This window comes from Cynocephalus volans, chromosome 8 (genome assembly GCF_027409185.1).
Source record: "Cynocephalus volans isolate mCynVol1 chromosome 8, mCynVol1.pri, whole genome shotgun sequence".
Lineage (NCBI taxonomy): Eukaryota > Metazoa > Chordata > Mammalia > Dermoptera > Cynocephalidae > Cynocephalus > Cynocephalus volans.
In genome coordinates, this window is record NC_084467.1 from 21,203,088 (window position 1) to 21,227,202 (window position 24,115).

The window sequence follows — 24,115 nt, forward strand, 5'->3', positions numbered from 1 at the left end:
CTAGCTTGTTTGCCCAACCTTGGGGCCCTGCTTCTGTTGTCAGCAAGGAACAGGTTGCAGGGAAGGAAGCCAGGACCCTGGGGGGCTGGGAGGACTTTGCCCACTTTTCAGTCTAGGAGGTCCCCTCCCTCTGATTCCAGCTATAGGGGCCCTGCAGGAATAAGGGCCTTCAGACATCCCTATCCCCAGCCTAGATCCCTACATCTCCTAGAAGGCCATGTCTGCTGATATGTTATATCACAGAATTATAATGAAATATGGCTGCCATTTATTGAGCACCTACTATGTGTCAGGTACTTTCCACTCTGATTTGAGAGCCTCCCTGTGAGGTTAGATTCTTACTTTGTGAAACTCAGAGAGGTGAAGCAATTTGCCCAAGGACATCCCACCAGGAAGGGACAGAGCCCAGATGTGTCTGGCTCCAAAGTCCTTGTTTGTTCTCCTGGACTCACTGGCCCAACTGTGCAGCCAGAGCCTGAGTTTTGCAGAGCTGGTGGCTAGCTAGGCCCCCACCCTGCTGCTGCCTGCTCTGCAACGTCCTCTTGTGATCTGGGCAGAAACATTGCTCTGCTGCCACGTGGCTGCTCTGTCCCGTGCATCTGTCTCAAGGCATGGGGTACAAGAGGGGGTGGGGGTGAGGACCTTGGTTGTGTCATGTTCCTGGACCTTGGCCAGCCCAGCCTGGAAGGTCTTCTGCTGCCATGCTGTTGGGCAGCCTGGTGCCCTGGATTGAGAGAGAGGATCTGGCTGAGCAGCCTTGGCAGCTGCTCCTGGCTCCATCACTTTCCAGTTGTGTGACCTTGGGCTGATCCCCAAACCTCTGTGAGCCTCCAGTACCTCATTAGGGACAATAATGCCTGCCTGCAAGGCTGCTGTGAGCACAAAGGGAGGTCCTGAATGTCAGATTCCAAGCAGTTTCGGGCATACAGTAGGGGGACCTTACTCCCTGCTCTCGTCTACCTAAGGAACTAAGTACCAGCAAAGAGGCATGCATCTCTCATTTGGCTGTAAATAATCTTAATCCTTACATTGATAAACTTCCTTTCATATCATTTTATCTCACTGAATCCTCATAGCATCCCCTCAAAAGAGACTCTGGAGTCAGACTGCCTGGGTCCGAATCCTACTTCATCACTTAGCTGAAGGACCTTGGGCAAGTGACTTTCTCTTTCTGGGCCTCAGTTTCTTCATCTTTAAAATGGTGACAAGAATATCCAGAAGAGGATATTGATTTTATGGGAACTGAAACTTATATAATTTGGAGGGTTCTCGTCAAGAAAAGAGTAGAAAATCAGGTATGAAACTGAATATTGGGCTGGCCAGTTAGCTCACCTGGTTAGAGTGTGGTGTTATAAACGCCGAGGTCTCTTTAAAAAAAAAAAAAAAAAAAAAAGGGGCCGGCCCGTGGCTCACTCAGGAGAGTGTGGTGCTGATAACACCAAGGCCACGGGTTCGGATCCCATATACGGATGGCCGGTTAGCTCACTGGGTGAGCGTGGTGCTGACAACACCAAGTCAAGGGTTAAGATCCCCTTACCGGTCATCTTTAAAAAAAAATAAAAATAAAAAAAATAAATAAACGCCGAGGTCAAGGGTTCAGATCCCCAAACTGCATATCCACCAAATAAAAAAAGAAACTGAATATTTAGAGTGAGAAAACATATCATTCAAGTTACAAATTAAAATAAGCTGACAGAAAACACAAACATCAGAAACCCAGGAGAATAATAAAATAATTTTACTCATCAAGTGCCTAACAATATTTGCTTCTCCACTGTAGTTACTCTTTCCCCCTTGGTAAGAAATCAGTATTTTGTGCAACCGTGTAGACATTCCTCCTCATACTTTGCATGTATGTATGTACTTTGTTTGCTTGCTTTTGTTTATTTACATATGTATGAACCCATGTGCTTCTATTTTTTTGTTTGTTTGCTTGCTTGCTTTGGCAGCTGGCCGGTCAGGGGAAGATCTCCTATGTTGCTCGGTAGCTCATAATCTGTTACTATCGTTGTTCATTTTGATGCTCAGATTGTCACAGATGTGGCCAATGGGAGACCCTTCAAGCTTGAGTCTGTGTCCTTTTAACAGGCTCCCATCCTTTGATCACTCCTTTGTCCTCTGGTATTTGAAAACCATGATTTGGGCACTCGAATTGTATTTAGAACAGCTCATTGAATAGCCCATTGCTATTAGGGTACCACTACTCCCAAGCCCTCCCAGAACTAAGGAATGTTCTCTCTCTCTCTCTCACACACACACACAGACACACACACAAAAAAAACCAAACAACAACAACAAAAAAAAACATGAGTTCAGACTATTATCTCCAATTCCAGTCCAAAATGACAGGGTTCATTCTAGTTTTTGCCCTTTTCTATATTTATAGCTCCCTTCTAATAATGGACACACTGAGAAACTTGGTGTCCGTTATTCTTAATTTGTTTACTGACTTGATCAAGCCCTGTTTGTAACCACTCTCCCATCTCCACCATCACCCCCTTGCCTGTGAGATGCCCTCCTCACCCCACTTGGACTGTGATGCCTTGTGCCAAGCTGTCCCCTCCTGCTCAGAGACCTTCTTCACCCTGCTAAGCCTCTGTCACCCCATGCCAGGCTGCAGCTCTGTGGATGTTCTGTTTGCCCTGCTCGGGCTCTGACATCTGCTCTGGGCCACTGTGGCTCCCTTCTCTTCTGGCACAGACTAGTTCTGCTCTACCCTTTTAGGATTAAAATTTTCAGGAAGAGAAACAGATAGAGCTGTCAATGATTTTTTTTTTCTATTTTTTCTTATCAAATTTTTTACTCACCACTATACTAATGGGGAGCGATTTTTAAAAATAAATTTCTGAGTTGGCCAGTTAGCTCTGTTGGTTAGAGTGTGGTGCTGCTAACATCAAGGTCCAGGATTTGATCCGTGTGCTGGCAGCTTCAAAAAATAAATAAATAAAATAAATTTCAACAGTGAGAATAAAGAGATGGTTCTGTCTTTCCTCTTGCATGATGGATTAAAACAACTTTTATTCCTCATAGTTGGGATACATAAAACATATTACTTCTTCACACACAGATGTATTCGCTACTTGTGGGACAGCTTATAGGTTTGTAGTAGGAATTCTGATAAATTCTACTTTGTATAATTCCTTTTTTTTTTTAAAGATGACCGGTAAGGGGATCTTAACCCTTGACTTGGTGTTGTCAGCACCACACTCACCCAGTGAGCTAACCGGCCATCCCTATATGGGATCCGAACCCGTGGCCTTGGCGTTATCAGCACCGCACTCTCCCGAGTGAGCCACGGGCCGGCCTGTATAATTCCTATCAAAGAAAACTATGCACGGAGCATCTACAATTGTATATGCTGCATATTCCTTATAGGAGATAACTTTGTTTCTGAGTTGGTGTCAATATGAAATGACAATTTATACATGTGATGATTGAAAGGATTTTGCACAAATTGTTTCTTGTTCTACATATATACTTCTTTCACTCCTGCCACTCACATACTCCCAGGTATTTTGGGAATCATTTATATTAGGATAAGACCTCTGACCCTGTATAGCCAGGGTCATGTTGCACAGCGAATGGCAGAAGCATTGCTGAACGCCCTTCCTACACCTGGACAGCTCACAAGGACTTAACTGTACACAGAAATGACTGCCAACCACCTAACTGCCATCCCACCAGATCCAAACTAAGCATATCCCCAACTCAACTTCCCCTTAGATGGATCCCCAAATCCTTGTGGCCTCTCTGACAGCACCTAATTCAAGAGAAAGTGGGACAGAGTGGGAAGAAACAGTGGTCTAAACCAGTTGTAGTTTTTTTGTTTTTATTTTTTTAAAGTGCCCTTATTACAAATTTAAAATCTGGGTAAGCTCCTTTTTCCTCACTCAAAAAGTTTATAAATATGGACAGTGGAGCAAGTTTTTCATTTAAAAAGATCATATTTGAAATGGTAACAGATGATATCTATGGGTATTCACCCAACTTCTTTTTTTTTTTTTTTTTTTGTCCTTTTCGTGACCGGCACTCAGCCAGTGAGTGCACCGGCCATTCCTATATAGGATCCGAACCCGCGGCGGGAGCCTCGCCGCGCTCCCAGCGCCGCACTCTCCCGAATGTGCCACGGGCTCGGCCCTTCACCCAACTTCTAAGAGACAGTGAGGTCCTCAAGCAGCCAGAGAACCAGGATTAGTGAGGTTACCTCACTGTCCACAATTTATAGTTTAATTCCTACACTTAATAGGAAGGGATAAAATCTATGTGATTCAACAAGGGACGACTGTTCCCAAATGACACTACTGGGAGGGTTCCCAAGTTTTCAACTTCATAAGACATTGAGCATTTCTGTCCCACTGGCCTTTTGGATTCACAGCTATAATCCTCCCGCCTTTTTCATCACTATGATCATTGGAAATTTTCTTTGAATGTAGCATGACACTGGGTTGAAGTAACTGAAATCTAAATTCATTGGTTCATATGTGATCGAACCTTCACTGAGAATACTTAATGGGTGTTCATGAACCTGGATGCCACAATAAGATACAAGATAAAGGAATTCAAAGAAATCCAAATCAATAATGTTTACAGGGTAGCCGCTTCCTAGATAGAGTTTGTTTTGCTGAGATTGCAGCTCATGCACTAGATACATTTGTCTAAGTTTGACCTGGAGCCAGGATGCACTACAGATTACAGACAATCCACCAAGATCAAAAATCAACACAAGGGGCCGTCCTGTGGCTCACTCGGGAGAGTGTGGTGCTGATAACACCAAGGCCACAGGTTCGGATCCCTATATAGGGATGGCTGGTTAGGTCACTCAGGAGAGTATGGTGCTGACAACACCAAGTCAAGGGTTAAGATCCCCTTACCAGTCATCTTAAAAAAAAAAAAAAAATCAACACAAAAAGCATGAGGAGCCCTCCTAACATGCCAGAGATCCTCATCGTTTCAGATCTCAGTCCAAACTATCACAGAAAACAGGAAATCTCCAATTGTAGTTTTAAAAGTTCACTTTTACAGGGCCTGCCTGTGGCTCACTTGGGAGAGGGTGGTGCTGATGGCACCAAGGCCGCGGGTTCGGATCCCTATATAGGGATGGCCGGATAGCTCACTTGGGAGAGTGTGGTGCTGACGACACCAAGTAAAGGGTTAAGATCCCCTTGCCAGTCATCTTTTTTTTTTTTTTAAAGATCCCCTTACTGGTCATCTTAAAAAAAAAAAAAGTTCACTTTTACAAGTTAAAAAGAGAAAAAAATATGTATTTGACCCTACAAAGACATTGCTGGGACCTCTCCCTATGCCCAGGACGAGCCCGTGCAACTGCAAGGTCCTGAAGTTCAAGTTTTATCAGCTTCACAAAAAATCTGCCTCTGGTATTGCCTTTCCTAGGTGTTTATGAGGCTCAAATGAGGTCAGTATGAGGACATAAAGTGACTGGCACACAGCAAGTGCTCTATAGGGGATGGCAGGTGTCATTATTATTGCTGTTGCTATCACCCTCATTTTCTGGAAGAGGAAGTTGAGGAGTAGGAGACCTAGGAGAAGGGAGGAGATCCCTCTGCTGGTATGGAAGCTAGGTCCCTGGGTTTTAAGTTTTGAGTTTTTTGCATGGTGGGGAACTATGGTTTCTGAGCCTTGTGTGTGGCCAGGGTATCAGTTCTGGAGTCCCTGGAGGGTGAGGAAAGGCCTTGGCTGGGATCTCTACATCCCAGAGCCTGACTGAGGCCCTTTGCTCACAGAGGTGGGAGACTTCTGTCAGAGAGATGGTCCATCAACTGCCCTCTGCCCAGGCCCTGACCCCAGTCGGAAGAGGGAGACACAGTTCTGCCCTCAGGAGCCCTCAGTCTGATAGGGAAGACACAGGTCAACTCTTAGGAGTCTCCAGTCTAAAGGAAAAGTCTCCAGTCAAAAGGAGCGAACACAATTTAGTCCATACAGATGCCTAAAGGAAAACAAGTGTTTCCAGAAAGGAGTCAATTGTGTTGTCACAAGTACCTGAAAGGTCGAGTAAGCTAATAGTGGTTCATTGGCTTTGGCAATATGTAGCACTGTAACCTTATCAGAGCCTTTTAAGAAAAGACTATTAAGAGTAATTTGAAGAGAGATGGAAGGTGAGGGAGTGGAGAAACAAATATAGCAATCTTTTCAAGTTTTGATGTGAATGAGAGCTAAAAATTGGGGGGTGGTGGCAGAAAAAGTGGTCATGGAATAGTAAAAAAATAAACATTAAAGCATGTATTGTAGGGAATGATCCAGAAGAAAGAAACTTGTGATGCTGGAGCTTAAAAAAGGATAATTACAGAGACAGGACCCCTGAAAAGACCAAGATGATGAGATTCATGGCACAAGTGGAATGGTTCGCCTTGAATGGCTGTGACCTGTCCCCCACATTAACAAGAATGAAGGTCAATTACAACACCTGTTACATAATTTCTGGGGTCCAGTGCAAAATAAAAATGTAGGGCTTACTAAAAAATTATTAAGAATTTCTTTCTTTTTGGCGGCGGGCCAGTACAGGTTCAATCCCTGGACCTTGGTGTTAGCAGCACCACTCTCTCACCAACTGAGCTAACTGGCCAGCTCTATTAAGAATTTCAAGACTGCTACAGAAGATCATTAAACCAGGCGTGGAGCCCCTCTGAGTCTGGGGTCCCGTGCGTCTGCACAGTTCATAGGGCCATGAACCCGGCTCTGGTGGAGTACGTGATGATAAGCACGGAGGTCGGCCGTCCTCTGTGCCAGTCTCCTCTTTTTTCTGGGCCTCAATTGCCTCATAGTAGTATTGGTTGAGATGACTAGGGGTACTTTTAGTTCCACCGTTCTACAAGCTGGGAGGTCATTAACAAGGCGGAAGAGCAAAGTTTGTCCCTTTTTAATGTCCAACCTGCCAGATTCGAGCCCGAGTCTTTCTAGAAGGCTCCAAAGCATCTGGTGACCATAGCAACTCATGCCAAACTCTCGAGCCCTCGGCTCCGCCCACCGCTTCCCCGACGAGCTCTTCGATTGGCTCACCAAGTCGACCAATGGTCGGCTAAGCCGGCTGTTTGCCGCGCTGTCAATGGCCGCGGGCCGGGAGGGAGGCGGGAAGAGCGGGGGAGAGGGCGGGCCTGGGCGACCCGGCGCTTGCGTATTTCCGGATCCGCTGCGAAAGGCGGACGACTGGAGCCGTTGGACCGGACGCGACTCGAAGGAGCGGGGAGAGCGCGGGACGCGAGTGCAGAGCTCGGAGCGTGGACCAGGGCCGGCGCGATGGGCGGGGAGCAGGAGGAGGAGCGGTTTGACGGCATGCTGCTGGCCATGGCGCAGCAGCACGAGGGCGGCGTGCAGGAGGTAACGGCCCGCGTGGCGTCGGCCCGGCCTGGCCCAGCGGCGTCCGCCCCACCGGCAGCTCTAGCCACGCTCCCACTGGCCTTCTGTGCCTAAGAAGGCCGAGAGCCACCCCCGAGTCTCGCGGGCTTCTAGGATGCCCGCACATTCTCTCCGCGCCCAGCTTCCGGTCTGGCCATCTGCCGGCCGGTCTCACCCTTCGGATCAGTCCCCGGCGTCCCTGAACCCGCCCCTGAAATTCCCCCAGAGCTTTAGGATCTTCCCGTATTCTCACACATGCTTCCTGTCTTTTCCCCTTTGATGGCCGCTGTCACAGAGCATCACTTAGGAGGAACCATCCCAGACATTATGATTTGCATCTGCCAAGACTGGAAGGAGTGACGAATGTGTGCTAGGGTGGGGCGGGGTAATGTTAGCACGTGGTCCTTTTAGGCCTTGAATGGGGGAATAGGAAGACTGTTCACAGTTGGTTTTCACCGCCAATTTGGGACCTTTCCACATCTTCCAAGCCTCAGTTTCCTTGTCTGTAGGACGGAACTACGAATTCCTATTTTCCTGAATCGTAAGAGATTATTGTCTTGAACCGGAGGACAGTGAGTTCTCAATAATGAGGTTTGTTCATTCAGTGAGTATTTGTTGAGTGATTAATGTGTGCCAGACACTCGTGCAACTGGATCTTGTGGATACAAAAGTGAGCAGAACCTGTCTTTGCCCCGATGGAGTTTTCAAAGATGACTTCAAAAGCATAATTCGGGCCGGCCCCGTGCTCACTCGGGAGAGTGCGGCGCTGGTAGCGCTGAGGCCGCGGGTTCGGATCCTATATAGGGATGGCCTGTGCGCTCACTGGCTGAGCGTGGTGCGGGGAACACCAAGCCAAGGGTTGCGATCCCCTTACCGGTCACAGAAACAAACAAACAAACCATAATTCATGCTGAGTGACCAGACACAATAACACATAGTGTGTGAATGATGAGGACCAGCTAGCGTAGATACTGGAGTTGGTTTTTTGGAAATGAAACAGAGGTAGAAAAGCCTGTCAAGATCAGTCCAGAACTCTGATTCTGTAAAGCATTTGAGGGCCAGAGAGTGGCAGGGATTTACTCAAGATCACCCTACAGGCTCCTGACACAGGCAGGACCATATTCCATAGTCCACTATGCTTTCTACAGTCAGTTGCTAATTCTACGTCTTACTGGGCACAGGTTTTCATTGATCTTTACCTTGCCTTTCTTTCACCTAGGTGCCTGTGGTGACCAAGGGCTTCTAAGCCCTTAGAGGTAGGGAGGGTGTTTCTATTTTGCAAGCGTGAGAAGACACCTTGTCTCTCTTCCCTTAAATTATTGACACAAAACTGGATGTGGGAGTGAGTTCATTTTTGAATGAATTGAAAAAGAAGAGTTTGTATGTGCTAACCCTAGATCACTAAAGCATTTCTTTCAGCAAGAATTTTACTGCAGGCTGGCTGGTTAGTTCTGTTAGAGTGCGGTGTTATAACACTGAGGTCAAGGGTTCAGATCCCCATACAGGCCAGCTGCCAAAATAATAATAATAATAATGATAATAATTATTATTATAATAATTTTACTGAGCATGTACTCTGAGCCAAATCTGGTGCCTTGCATAGCATATGTAGACAGAATTAGTCGTAGTTCATGGTTCCTACTTGTGAGAAATTTGTCCTTTACCAGTGGTTTCTTGCTTAGTGCCAGACACTGGAAAGGCCTCGCTTTCATTACTCATTTAGTCCTCACAGGGTCCCTAGAAATAGGTCCTGCAGCTATTCCTGTTCTGCAGAGTTAAGAAACTGCCCCAAAGTCACAGAGCTAATATATATCAGTTTGATAATCAAACCCATGCACTTAACCATTTGACTACACTGATATCCCAGACAGTCTATTTTAACTTTCTTTGAAGTGGCTTCATGTGCTCCCCTCCTTCCAGCTTTGCCCTAGTTGCTTTGCTAGTGTCTTGATGGGCTTTCTACTTTTTGATGAGGAAAGCTGGGCCCTCGGCATTTCATGCCCTGGACGCTGAGGAGTGTTCCATATCCTCAGGCTACTTCTAGCACCACAAGGAAGGTGAAATGTGTACACACACACGAGAAATGAGAGATCTGCCTTCCAAGTGATTGAGATAGGTTAGGGTAGACTTCATGGTGGAAGTAACCAAGGGGGTCTTGTGGGGAGGATGTCTCCTCCGTTGGGAGGCTCAGAGGTGAAATGGTCAAGTCCCAAGTTCCCTCCTACACTAAGGAAATTGACTTCTGTGCATTTGAGGGGGTCCCGATATGGCACCTCCACAACTTCGGTCTTTTCCCTTTGTCTTGCAGCTTGTGAACACCTTTTTCAGCTTCCTTCGACGCAAAACAGACTTCTTCATTGGAGGAGAAGAGGGAATGGCAGAGAAGGTGAGTGTTGGGAACTGCTGTCCCTTGGGCAGCTCTTTTCTGAACAAAAGCTCACCTGGCCTTCCTTTGGCTTAATAGTAACCTTCCGCAGCAGTGAAATGCCGAGGGTCAAGAGTGGGGGAGGGGAAGCAAGCTGTCATTTATTGAAGCCCCACTCCTTTGTAGGTACTATATCCACCTTCCCCCCCACCCATGATTCTTTAGCAGTTTTATGAGAGGGGCAGGTGTTAACTATCTCCATTTTAGAAATGAGGAAATTGGCTCAGGGATGTTTTGCACATTCTCCAAAGTCTTGAGCTGAGTTGTGGGAGAACCAGGCTTGAAACCAGAGTCTGTTGTAAACCTGCCTCCTGCGCCTGACACCATGTTCTCAATTCCTTTTCTGCTGAGGAGGTTTTAACTAATTATCTAGCTGGAAGATGAGAGTGGGCAAGTGTTAGAAATTGAGGCTTTGGGGCCGACCCTGTGGCTCACTCGGTAGAGTGCGGCGCTGGGAGCGTAGTGGTGCTTGGAACTTGGAGGCTGCGGGTTCGGATCCTATATAAGGATGGCCGGTGCGCTCACTGGCTGAGCGCGGTGTGGCCGGTCACAAAAATGACAAAAAAAAAAGAAGTGATTCCTCAGAAATATCATGGGGATGATGATAGGTACCATATATTGATATCTACTGAAACTTCTTAGACCCTGTCATGCTCCTGGGCTCTTTGTTCATGTAGGGTCAGCTTTTTTCCACGAGGTTGGTCAGACTCTCAGGTAGGTAGAAACCTATTCAGCCTCCATACTTAGTCTCCAGTTGTAACACAGTAACTCTTTTGTGTTGAGTACCTACTGTGTACAGAGCCACAGGTACATCAATTCCAAGTGCAGTGAGTAAGAGCATGGGCTCTAGAGTCAGGAAAATGTGGGTTTGAATCTTACTCTTTCCTCCCACTCCCATTCCCTCTACTTCACAACTGTGTGGCCTTGGGTGAATCACTAAGTCTCTGAGCCTGATTTTTCTCACCTGTAAGAGGCAGTAATCCTTACAGGGCTGTTGTGAGGATAAGAAAAGGTAATACAGATGAAGTGTCTGGCATATGAGAATGTAAGTCCGCAGTCCCTTTTCAGAACTCCATGGGGCCAGAGTGTTTTGGGATTTAGAATTCTTTGGAGTTTATGAAGGCAGTACAGTGCATACTGTACATCACATACATTATTCCAATCCAGGGGTTTAGAGCAGCATCCTGTAATCAAACACATTAATGTTTCTGCAGAGAAATGTATATTGATATTCTTACCAAGTAGGAGAGATGAAGGCTGTAAATATTCATGCTACAAACCTACAAAAAGTACAAAACACTTATAGTTTTTATAGCTTTTGGGGCTAAGAATGATGGAGAAGGAGTTGTGGACTTGAGTATAGCTATAACGATCAGTCAGTATGGTATTGCCATGAGAGAAAAATGGACCAGTGAAGCATAATAGAGAATCCAGAAATAAAGTCTAGCATATGTGAGGACTATGCATCTAATGTGCTAATTCAGTAGGCAAAGGATGATTTAATAAGGAGTGCTGCTAGAACTGGATATATATTTGTAAAAAATAAAATTGTACCATCTGTTTTACTCATATATAAAAATAAATTGCAGATCTGTAACAGTCTTGCAAAGAAACTTACAAAACTGTACAACCTTGTGTGGGGGAGGCTTTTCAAGATTAGAAAACTGGAAGCTATAAAAAAAGATAGCTGTTTGCATCTTCAAACATTGGAAATTTTGTGTATGGTAAAAGAGACATTGACATATAAAGTCAATGGAAGAACACTAAGGAAAAAATATAATGCAGAGGACAAATAAAATCTAATAGTTAATTTAATATGCAGGAATTTATAAATTAAGTTGACAAGAACAGGATATGCAGAAAAATGGACAAATCCAAGAAGAGCAGATCCATGGGTTGAGCCCGTGGCTCACTCGGGAGAGTGTGGCGCTGGGAGTGCCGAGGCCGCGGGTTCGGATCCCATATAGGGATGGCCGGTTTGCTCACTGGGTGAGCGTGGTGCTGACAACACCAAGTCAAGGGTTGAGATCCCCTTACCGGTCATCTTTTAAAAAAAAAAAAAAAAAGACAAGAAGAGCAGATCCAAAGAGCATATGAAAAGATGTTCAAATTCACTAGTAGTCAAGGAAATGTAAGTTAAAGAAACTGAGATGCCCTTTTCTTCCTGTCAGACTGACAAAAATAAAAAGGATATATTTTGCAGGAATGTAGAGAAAAGGGTAATCTTGGACATTTCTGGTAAAAGTGAATTGTAGCTCTTTAAAAACTTTTTATTATAAAAGATGCTTAACATCACTAATCGTTAGGAAATTGCAAATCAAGACCACAGTATTAACAAAGATGTGGAGAAATTAGAACTCTTATGTACTGATGGTAGGAATGTGAAATGGTGCATCCACTGTGGAAAACAGTATGGCAGTTTCTCAAAAATTTTAAATAGAATTGCCGTTTGATCCAGCAAATGCACTTCTGGGTATATACCCAAAAGAATTGAAAGCAGGATCTTTTTTTTTTTTTTTTTTTTGTGGCTGGCTGGTATGGGGATCCAAACCCGTGACCTGGAGATTATAAAGCTGTGCTCTAACCAACTGAGCTAGCTGGCCAGCCCTGAAAGCAGGATCTTGAAAATTTATTTGCACACCCACATTCATGGCAGCATTATTCACGATAGCCAAAAAGTGGAAGCAACCAGAGTGTTCATCAACAGGTGAATGGATAAACAGAATGTGGTATACATGCACTGGAGTATTATTTTGCCTTAAAAGGGAAGGAAATCTTGTTCATTGCTACATGGATGAACCTTTGAGGACATTATATCAAGTGAAATAAGCTAGTTGCAAAAAGACATACTGTATTCCACTTGAAAAGTGCCTAGAGTAGTCAGATTCATAGAGACAGAAGTAGAATGGTGGTTGCCAGGGGCTTTGAAGAGGGGACAAAGGGGAATTGTTTAATGGGCATAGAGTTTCACCTTTGCAAGCTAAAAAGAGTTCTGGAGATCTGTTTCTCAACAATGTGAATATACTTAAACACTGCTGAACTGTACACTTAAAAATGGCTAAGATGATAAATTTTATGTTTTTTACTATAACTTAAAAAAATTGAAGGCATACACGCACGCATGCACGCACACACAGAGTTGTTTTTTTATTTTTATTTTTTGGCAGCTGGCCAGTACAGGATCCAAACCTGTGACCCTGGTGTTATAAGGCTGCACTCTAACCAACTGAGCTAACTGGCTAGCCCTAAAGGCATATTTTTAGATTAGTAAATATTTTGTGAATATCTAAAACAAAAGTTTTAGCTCAAGCAGTTACTCCCTCTGGCAGACTTTTCCATCTAAAAGAAAAGCTATTTATTTATTTACGTATGTATGTATTTATTTTTTACCAAAGATGACCATCTTAACCCTTAACTTGGTGTTGTCAGCACCACGCTCTCCCAAGTGAGCTAACCAGCCATCCCTACATAGGGATCCGAACCCGTGGCCTTGGTGTTATCAGCACCACACTTTCCCAAGTAAGCCAGAGGGCGGCCCTATTTATTTTTTGTATTCACTTACTTTTAATAACAGTGCACATTCCTTATTATGACCATGGAATGTAAGTTTAGGTTAGACAAGAGAACTTCACAAGTGTAATAAAGCACTCTGTAATATACCAAAGTTTGTGTATAATGTCTGACCAACCAGTTGCTCATAAATCATTAATCACTTCCATTATAGGTCATTTGTGTAGCTTAACATTTACAATTCTTACAGAGAAAGTAAATGTACTACACACATTTAAAAAGTGTTTACCTTTACATTGGCACTTAAAAATTCTTCAAATATAACATTAGCAACAAGAATATAATTCTGCAATTACAAAAGAGTTAAACTGGAACCATAGTTAAGTTATTCTCATGTTTACAAGTGTGATTCTGAAATAAATACTACTTTTCTGCAACTCTCACACTCTTTCTCTCTCTCTCAATTGTGGGAGGCTTTACAAGTCACATTGCGTGTACTTTTTTCAAAGAGTTTGCTTGAGCCAACCAGTCCTAAAAACTGAAGTACTCAAACAGTCCACAAGGCAGGCAGAAAAAATAATTGGGGTAATCAGGACTCCTACATAATATCCAAAAGTGTGTGATATTCTGCAGCAAACAGGGAATACTTCAGGGTTGGCCTGCTATCTTTTAGAACTACTGTAATTTCACTGTAAAGGTTTAAGAAAGATATTTTAACACCATCGAGTGCATTTAAGTGACATGTTTCTTGTGTGTTGACTTTCCTTAATGACCAAGTTAGTGAACTACTCACTACTAATTTGGTCATTAGGCAAATCAAACCTGCAAGAAAGAAAGCCAGTATTCAAAATACCGTGTTATTGTCTGAACCCACTCAGTTTATTTTCAACATAAACATGTAACCTAAATAATGAGATGTCTAACTAAAGCAAGCTCCTCCAACAAGACCAAGACTGCATCTCTTCTTCTAAGGTTTAGGTTTTGCCCAGAATTCCTGATACATGGAATAGCCCATACCAAGAGTCATTGCTCCCACAACAAAGCCTTGGGTTGCCGTGCACATGTGGATCGGATGAATGGACATTTTAGTATCTCTCCTGTTCTTCAATTTGTATAATCCATATGTAATAATTGCTGTAAAACCCACCATTCCAATGGGGAAAGATGATGCTTCTTCAGCTTTTCGGTTGTTTGGATACCTGATCTTCAGCATATGAAGAAAGAGAAACATCTGTGTCGGTTGACATAGTGATTGTTTGAAGAATCGAGAGCAACAAAACCGTCATGATCCAACCCTATTCATTTATTTTTATTTTATTTATTTATTTATTTTTATTTATTTTTTTTAAAAGATGACCGGTAAGGGGATCTTAATCCTTGACTTGGTGTTGTCAGCACCACACTCAGCCAGTGAGTGAACCAGCCATCCGTATATGGGATCCGAACCCGGGGCCTTGGTGTTATCAGCACCGCACTCTACCGAGTGAGCCACGGGCCGGCCCCTATTTATTTATTTTTTAAAGATGACCGGTAAGGGGATCTTAACCCTTGACTTGTTGTTGTCAGCACCGCACTCTCCCAAGTGAGCTAACCAGCCATCCTTATATGGGATCCGAACCCATGGCCTTGGTGTTAGCAGCACCGCACTCTCCCGAGTGAGCCACGGGCTGGCCCTCTATTCATTTACTTTTAATTAAAAAAATATATTTGGGGGCAGCTGGCCCGTAACAGGAAAAGTTATTGTGTGGTTTTTTGTTTTGTTTTTTTGGCAGCTGGCTGATATGGAGATCCGAACCCTTGACCTCGGTGTTATCAGCACCACATGTTATTGTTTTAAAATGTAACTGTAATGCTATTATCAATTCATCCAAAAAGGAATAGTAATTCTTTAAATATTACCAAATATCCACTCAGGGTTTCATTTCCCTCAATACTTTCTATACTGCTGTTTATTTTTTCTTTTTTAAAAATTGTGGTAAAAAACACACATCATAAAATTTACCATCTTAACTATTTTTAAGTGTACAGTCCCGAAACAGAGCTGCAGAACTCTTCATCTTGTAAAATCGAAACAATACCCATTAAACAACTCCCTCTTTGTCCCTTTCCCCAGTGCTTGGCAACCGCCATTCTACTTTTTGTCCCTATGAATTTGATTGATTACTTTAGATATCTCATATAAATGATATAATACAATATTTGTCTTTTTTATGACTGGCTTATTTCATTTAACATAATGTCCTCAAAGACTCATTCGTGTTGTAGAATATGATAGGATTTCTTCCCTTTTTTTTAAGGCTGAATAATATTCCATTGTATGTATATACCACATTCTGTTTATCCATTCATCTGTTGATGATTTTAGGGTTACTTCTGCCTCTCAGCTATTGTGAATAATGCTGCTATGAAGATCAGTGTGCAAATAAATCTTCAAGATCCTGCTTTCAATTCTTTTGGGTATATACTGAGACATGGGATTGCTGGATCATATGGTAGTTCTATTTTAATTTTTTAGGAATCACCATACTGTTTTCCACAGTGGATACACCATTTGACATTCCCACTAGTAGTATGTAAGGGTTCAAATTTCTCCACATCTTTGTTAACACTTGTTATTCTCTATTTTTTTTTATAGAAGCCATCCTAATGGGTGTGAGAGATAGTATGTCATTGTGGTTTTGATTTGCATTTTTCTGATGTTTAGTGATGTTGCACACCTTTTCATATACTTGTTGGCCATTTGTATATCATCATTTAGGGGTTTTTGTGGAGGTTTCATTACACAGGCATGATTGATTAAATCATTGGCCATTGGTGACTAAATTTCCAGACCTTTTCTCCTCCTAGGAGGTTGGGGAGTGGGGATGAGCTATCTAGGGGACTAACAAGAGTTTCCCCGTTAGGACAAAAGATGCTCCTGTCACTCAGGAAATTCCAGGGAATTTAGGAGCTCCATGTTACAAACCTGGGACAAAGACCAAATATGTATTTCTTATTGTGTCACTTATCCCCATGGTGTCCTTTAACCTGTTGTTTGTCTTTTGGATTTCCAAAATGTTGGTAGTTATATCTAGAGGCTTGATTTGATTCCGTTGTTTTTGTTGTTGTTTCCCAGGACTACTTCATAGATCGTCTGTTCACTCCATCAGGGAGCACATAGTGTTTGGCTCTGTCTCTTTTGTGGTGTTTGTAATTTCTGATCATGCCTAAATCCATTATTTCATTCTTAGAGGTTTGCAAAATGCTGATACTCTATCATTCTTTCTTCCTTTGTTAGCTGAAGTGTTCCCTCATTAGCTGGCTACCTTGAGAGGATACACAGGAAAACTGCTTTCAGAATAATTATTCTGAATAATTACACCTAGCATCTTCCAAAGATGACCAATGAGGTGGGGTTCTTTTTTTCATTGCTGTCATAAACTCATAGGCTTAAGTATACTTTGTGTTTCACGTCATTTCAATATTTCTTATTGAGTTAGTCAAAGTGGAAATCTATTTCTAAGGATAGATCAGTTTGGCCCCTGATACTAGTGTGAGACTCCAAACCAGTACCAGTGCCTCCGTTGTGAAGTCGTGTTCCCCTTCCCCATGTGTGCTCCATGTGAATTATTGCCACATAGCCCTGCCCCACAGCAGATTTCTTTGTTACTCCTTCTCACACTTCCCAAATCCCCTCTCCTTACTTTTAGGTGAATATGCTTTCTCTCTCTTTTTTTGTTTGGCTCTCAGGAGTGGATACCTGAGGCTATTTTGTATCATGGGATTCTTTGTTTCCTATTTTTATTCAGATTCAGTTCCCTAGTAGATTAGCATTTTAATAAGAGTTGTTTCATAAAATTCTTCAGCCTTCAGGGAAATGTTTGAACTACTTTGGGGGTTACAAAGATAAATCAGGCAAGGCTGCTGCTTTCAAGGGAGATAAGGCACAGCCTGATTATTAAACTTAAGGAAGAAAGTGCTGTAAGAATGGTTGAGCATCTGAATGGTCTTGAAAGATGAAGTAGGATTTGGACAGCTGAGGATGGGCAGAAGGGTGTTTGAGGTGGCATGGACAAGGCCCAAAGGTGGGGAAGCATGTGCTCAGAATAGAATTACAGAGGAAAAGCCTAAATCCACCTGGGAGAGAGCATGGCTGCTGTCCACACAAATTGGCTCTGATCTGGAGGGCTGAGGAGGAACTCCCGGGAGATCAAGATCAACAAGAAGGCCAGGTAGAAAGACCCATGCAGAGAGAGGCCAAGGGGCGTGGGCTCTACATTTCAGGCCATGGGGAGCTGTGGTCCATTATTTGCAGGATCTGCTGATGTTTTTGCGGGAGGCCCAGACTCCAGGGGAGAATGACAGGCTTGGCCTGAGGTGGTGAGGACAGCGGGATGGTATGTGCGATAGGATTGGTACCAGACGGAAGTTCACAGATGACTCTCTGCTCTCTCCCTGGACACATAAGTGGACAGTGATGCCATTCCTCAAGATGGGAGCCACAGGAAGAGGAGAAAGTTGCTGAGGGCTCTGGCTTGTGGGTGAGGGTGGAGAGACCCCGAGTTGGCTCTGGGGATGGTCAGCAGTGGTCTCAGTGATGTTCTGGTAGTTGGAGTGTTGGGGACCTTTTGGATCTGTGCCTTACATGAAGGCCTGCCTTCTCTTCACCTCCCATTCCCCCTCCCTCTAGGCATTCCCACGGCTGATACTTTTTGGTCCTTATTTCCTCAGGGGCCCTGTGTCAGGGGCAGCTGGGAAGTGGTGAGAGGGTTAGGAGCCTTGTGCACTGCTCCAGCCCTGTGGTTTCTCAGGTACGGGTAGGGGGTAGGGATGAGGTAGAAGGAGGCAAGTAGGAGAATCTCTCAGGTGGGGAGGAATTCAACAGGGACCCCTAGTTGAGAATCCCTGCCAAAGTTAGGCACTGCTGCTTACTGTTTGCTGTGTCATGTCTCTCAGATGTGTGCCCCCTGCCCCCATCACAGCCCCAAGCCCCCAGGTGGTCAGGTTCAGGACCTCCTTCAGATTCAGCTTAAATACCTCTTATGATGTGCTCTGGCCAGGCTGGTAGGAACCACTTTTTACTCCCTATTTCCCAGCCTAGGTCAGGGAAAGCCCCTGCTCACGTATGGCCACTGAGCAGTCTGGAGGCATGTCTTCTAGAACAAGCCAGCCCTCCTCATTCCTTCCCCTCCCTGCTGGGCATTAGTTCCCAAAGCTGTGTTCAGCAACCAAAGCTTGATTCTGTGACAACCTCTGGGTTGGTGCCTCCAGGTAGGCCACCCTGATTCCACCAGGGGTGTCTGTCTGGGGCTGGACCTGGGTAAAGCTGGTGGTAGGAGACTGGGAGGAGGAGTCAGAGGCTACTATGATTGGCCTTGACTCTGCCTGGTGATTTAGCTCTGTCCTCTCTTAACCTCCCGAAACTAGGAAGGAACAGGATGAATGGGATATGACATGATTCACTGGAGCTGGGAGAGGGGAGGGTCCTGTTCCCACCTGCCCTTGGTGACTGGTTGGCAAATGGCTTGAGTTCAGGGTTTCCCTGATTAGGAACTTTGGACAAAAGCCTTGTGGTGGAACAGCCTCCACCAGCATAATTATCTCGTGACCTGTTGTTTCTATTGATAGCAGAGTGGCCTTCAGGTGGCTCATTTCTGTCACTCCCCCATTTTGTTAACTCATGTGGTTTGGGGGGCACTTTTGGTACTTTTTAACCTTGCAGAGTATGGAGCTACAGCAGTGTGGCGTGGAGCTGGGGGATTGGGAATAGCACGAGGAATTGGCCTCGGAGGAATGAGAATCCACAGGGCATCTGGCAGAACTCTAAGGTCTGGGAGCCCATGGGTGACTTCTGTGAACCTGAGCTGCCCTTGCAGACACCTCCCTCCCTCTAGCTCTGGCTCAGAGATGCTTGAAAGATGGCTTATTGACCACTGAGACGAGGAGAGTGTCCTGTGAGGCCTCCAGGTGTATGCACATGTGCATCCATGTGTGCCGAGTGTGGATTGGCATAGGGTTTCCTAAGGGCCTGCTGAAGTACCAGAGGGAAACTTGGGAGATGCTTGAGCTGATCTTCGAGGATGAATATGAGTTTGCTAAGTGACCTGGGAATGGGGACAAGGATGTTCTAGGCAAAGAACAGCATATACCAAGACTGCTTTTAGATGTAATAAAATAGAGGAATGGAGAGACAACCTTGGGCTCACACAGGTAGAAGGAGTAGACCAGGAACTTCAATCTAGGTGTGGCTCAAGTATGCATGAGAATTGTCCAACAGGCTTGGTAAAAATACAAATTGCTGGGCCACACCCCAGAATTTCTGATTCAGTAGGTTTGGAGTGGGGCCCGAGATTCTGGGTGATGATGCTTCAGGTTCGGGGAACCCCACTTTGGGGGCTACTGGTGTAACCATCGAGGCAGTGTCATCTCTTGCAGTATATTTCTACCCCAGAGAAGGTGTGTCTCCCCACCCCCACCAACTGACATGCATGGCCCCAGCCAGTCAAGCCAACCCTTTCTATGTAGCTGTGATGAGGCATGGACTGTACCAGGTTCTTGATGGGTGCTGTCGCCTCATGACAGATAAGGAAACAGGCTTAGAAAGAGTCAAAGTTGTTCACTTGTCTAAGGCCACAGAGCCAGATAGTGGTAATAGTAATGGGGGAGCCCTCAGGTGGCAGGGAGGCTAGCTATAGCAGGTTGTGGGGTGGAAACATCCTGGGAAGGTGTAGTGGGAGAGAAAAGATTTGGAATTGATAGCTTGCTGGCTGGGGAGAGGGAGACCAGCCTCTGCCCTCAGGAAAACTCTCTGGCTTCCAGCTAATGTGGCCATTCTGGGTATGGTATTGAGTGCTATGAGTGCTATATGGCTGGGGCTGTGGTCCTGGAGACAGGATGCAGGCAGGTAAGAGAGATCAGTCAGAGGAGCAGGTTGGTGTGGGCCTGAGAGCTCAGGAAAGCCTTCCTAGAGGGGCTAAGGCTTGAGTTCTGCTTGTAACACTTCACTTTTTAAAGTCGCCACTATTTTTTGAGCTAGGTCCTTCACAGGTATTCTCATTACAACTGTATGAGATAGCTGTATTATCCCTACAGATGAGGAAACTGAGGTTCTGAGTGCAGTGCTTTGCCTTTGCACCCAGCAGGGAGAAGTGGGTTTAGACTCTAGGCCTTGGGACACTGTCCTCTGCTGTGATGTCTCCATGCCTTCTCTTCCTTCCCCAGCTCATCACACAGACCTTCAGCCACCACAACCAGCTGGCACAGAAGGCCCGACGGGAGAAGAGAGCTCGGCAGGAGACCGAGCGGCGGGAGAAGGCGGAGCGGGCGGCCAGGCTGGCTAAAGAAGCCAAGTCAGAGACCACCGGGCCCCAGATCAAGGAGCTGACTGATGAGGAGGCAGAGAGGCTGCAGCTGGAGATTGACCAGGTGAGGGTGGGCTTCATTCCTCCACCTCCCAGATCCCCACTGGCACCGGGCAGCCGGGGCCCTGGTTGCCAACTGATGTGCCCTTTGCCACAGAAAAAGGATGCAGAGAATCATGAGGCTCAGCTCAAGAATGGCAGCCTTGACTCAACAGGGAAGCAGGTGAGATGGACCGGATGCACTCGGGACTAGTTGGGGGCTTGGGAATTTCCAGGGACTCTCCGACCTTCGCCTTTCTCTGGAATGCCCTACCCTATCCGACTCCCCACCTCCATCCCCAGTACTTCATGATCTTACTCAGAAACATTGGACCAGAGGGTTCGGGTTGAAAAAACAAAAAACCAAAATACCTACTGGCATTAAGCCTCGGGCAGAAGAGCCTAAGAGCCAGAGAGGGCTGTACCTGTACAGGTACCATCTGAGGTGGGCGGGGGTCAGCAGACCCAGCCATGTCCTTTGTCACGTGGTATAGTAGTCTGAGCTCCTCTCAGGTGGAAATCAGGACCAGGTTTTACCTCTGATTCCTATTTGGCCAAGGCTTGGGGATTTATCCTCCATGGAGTGTGCAGGGACCAGGTCTGTTTTGTTTTGCGGCTGTTTGCCCAGTGGGGGTTTAGTCTATGTCTGTCAGGTAAGTAGCTGAGCATCCCTGACTGTGAGCAGGAGGCTGAGGAGGAGGAGGAGGAGGAAGACGAGAAGGACAAAGGAAAACTGAAGCCCAACCTGGGCAACGGGGCAGACCTGCCCAATTACCGCTGGACCCAGACCCTGTCAGAGCTGGACGTGAGTGGCAGGGGCCAGGGGAGGAGGCTAGGGAGCCAGCTTGGGGTCCTGGCAGCCCCTCGTTGCCCCTCCTTACCCCTCTTGACTGCCTCTGCTCCATGTAGCTGGCAGTGCCCTTCCAAGTGAACTTCCGGCTGAAGGGGAAGGACGTGGTGGTGGACATCCAGCGGCGGCACCTCCGGGTGGGGCTCAAGGGGCAGCCGGCCATCATTAACGGGGAGCTGTACAATGAAGTGAAGGTGGAGGAGAGTTCGTGGCTCATTGAAGATGGCAAGGTGGTGACTGTGCATCTGGAGAAGGTGTGCGAGGCCTAGCCCTCTCAGCCTGGGTGTCGAGAGAGGAAGAGGGGAGGATGTCTGCTTATTCACTCGGGGGCTGGACTTGGGGAATGATCTTATTTAATCCCCACAATAAGGCTCCCTGCCCCCACCTCCCCAACAAGACTTTTTAAAGTAGGTCTGTCCTGGGGCTGGCTGGTTAGCTCAGTTGGTTAGAGCGCAGCCTTAGAACACCAGGGTCATGGGTTCAGATCCCCATACCAGCCAGCTAGCTGACAAAAAAACAAACAAACCCAAATAACATAAGTAGGTCTGTCGTCATTTTAGAGTCAGGAAAAGAGCTCAGAGATTTGCCCAAGCTCTTGTCTCTAGGAAGGGGCAGAATCCGGATTGAAACAGTCTTTGGTACCACAGCTTCTTCCTTTCCATTAGGTTTGTACATATGTTCAGTTCAACAGATGTTTGAACACCCACTCTGTGCCTGGTACTGTTCTAAGTGCTGGAGAGAGAACAGTAAACAAAACATAGAAAAATCCATGCCCTCAGGAAGGCTACATTCTCTACCTCATTGCCTTCACAGAGAGATGGAACATGAACCTCAGTAACTAAAGATGGTCTCTGTAAAGGGCTAAGAGTCCGAGGAAAGCTTCCCGTGGCACACAGGCCCTGTCCCAGCCTACGTGACTGGCATGGCTGCCTCTCACTCGTCCTTCATGCCCTTGAACTTGCTTTTCTTCCCAGGTGGAATGTCCTTCCCTTTTTTCTTTTCTTTTTTTCCTTCCCATTTTTAATCTGGTATATCACTTGTGTCTTAAGTCTTAGCCCAAGTGTCACTTTATAACTGCTCTCCTTCCACTCTGGATGACTGTCTCCCTCCATACTTAATTCCTTCTCTTATCCTGTTGATCTGAAACTGCTTGCCTCTGTGTCTGTCTCCCCCAGCCACCAAAAGGGCAGAGTCCTACTCATGGCATACCTGTCCCCAGTACAGGCCTGCTGGGGGCTCAGGTGCAGGGTGTGATGGGAGAGAATTTGGTTGTGGAAGTGCTGAGGGACTGGAGCACAGCGTGAGCCATCTCCTGTCCCCTGGTTCTCCTATTCCTCACAGATCAATAAGATGGAGTGGTGGAGCCGCTTAGTGTCCAGTGACCCTGAGATCAATACCAAGAAGATTAATCCTGAGAACTCCAAGGTGAGCCCTGACTGGTTAGGGAAGCTTCAGCAGGGAGGAAGGGCCCAGGTGGTCCTGGAGCTTCACCCATCCCTGTCACTATCTGCCCCCAGCTGTCAGACCTGGACAGTGAGACCCGCAGCATGGTGGAAAAGATGATGTATGATCAGAGACAGAAGTCCATGGGGCTGCCTACCTCAGACGAGCAGAAGAAACAGGAGATTCTGAAGAAGTGAGCAATTCAGAGAGGGCACAATGGGGAGGGTGGGTGCCAGCTGCGTGTGGGTCACCAAGCAGGACTCAGGAGCTGCCCTGCCCCCTTCCAGGATGAGCCAACCAAGTTTATAGCCTTGACTTATTTACCCTAATCACTTGCCAAGGTTATCTTGAGGGCAAGGCCAGCTCAGGGTAGGAAGTATGGGGTAACAGGCAGTCATCGCCAGCTATGGGAAAACAGTGCCAGTATTGGCACCTCAGCTTCCAGCCTCAGGGGCTCAAATGGGCCTCAGACATGTGGGATCCCACCCCTGCCCAGCCTGGCTCTGGTTGGCTCGGGGTTCTAAAGAGATGAGATCTGACATGGGCTGGAGAAAGGACTAGCTTTGAGGGAGAGACACAATCTGTTTCACCTTCTTCCTACTTCCCCTTCCCCAGGTTCATGGATCAGCACCCAGAGATGGATTTTTCCAAAGCCAAATTCAACTAGCTCCTGTGTTTGCCTCCCTGAACTGTGGGGGCGGGAGCCCCCAGCCATATGGCTTCTTTTCTCACCCTTCTCTGGGCCTTGGGCCTGGGGCAGGCATGGGACTGGCTCAGGCATGCAGGTCCCAGGGCATCATGGGAGAAGGGCTGGGGCCTTGGAGGTCTTGTCCTCCCCAATTGGCTACTGTTCCATATTAAAGCTATTTACCCAGCTCTACCTGTGTCCTGTCTTCCCTCTGGCCTTTCCCTGGGGGCGGGCCTCTTCTGGCTGCTGCGGGGATCTGGGTGTTGGCTTCCAGCCCAGATTCTGCCATGTGGCCTAAGGAAGTTCTTGCCCCCTCTAGGCCTCTTTCTCCTCATTACTTAAATGGAGGATTAAAACAAGGCTTTTAGTTTGTGTACGATTCTGAGCAAAGATGAGTTTTTCTAGGTACAGAGACCAAAACATACATGTACTTCAAAAAGTTTGTGGAGGGCCAGTTCCGTGGCTCACTT

At 46.0% G+C, this 24,115-nt stretch overlaps 1 protein-coding gene and 1 pseudogene across 1 annotated transcript; one reads left to right on the forward strand and one right to left on the reverse strand.

Annotated features, from left to right (window-relative positions):
• The first annotated feature begins 7,143 nt into the window (after positions 1-7,143).
• On the forward strand, positions 7,144-23,837 carry NUDC (nuclear distribution C, dynein complex regulator). Its single transcript, XM_063105397.1, has 9 exons — positions 7,144-7,332; positions 9,659-9,736; positions 20,486-20,689; positions 20,783-20,848; positions 21,350-21,469; positions 21,574-21,768; positions 22,856-22,939; positions 23,032-23,150; positions 23,573-23,837. Exons 1-9 carry the CDS (start codon positions 7,252-7,254, stop codon positions 23,622-23,624), a joined length of 999 nt encoding a protein of 332 aa, XP_062961467.1. The 5' UTR covers positions 7,144-7,251; the 3' UTR covers positions 23,625-23,837.
• LOC134385187 (HIG1 domain family member 1A, mitochondrial-like) lies at positions 14,170-14,544 on the reverse strand (annotated as a pseudogene).
• Positions 23,838-24,115: the final 278 nt, after the last annotated feature.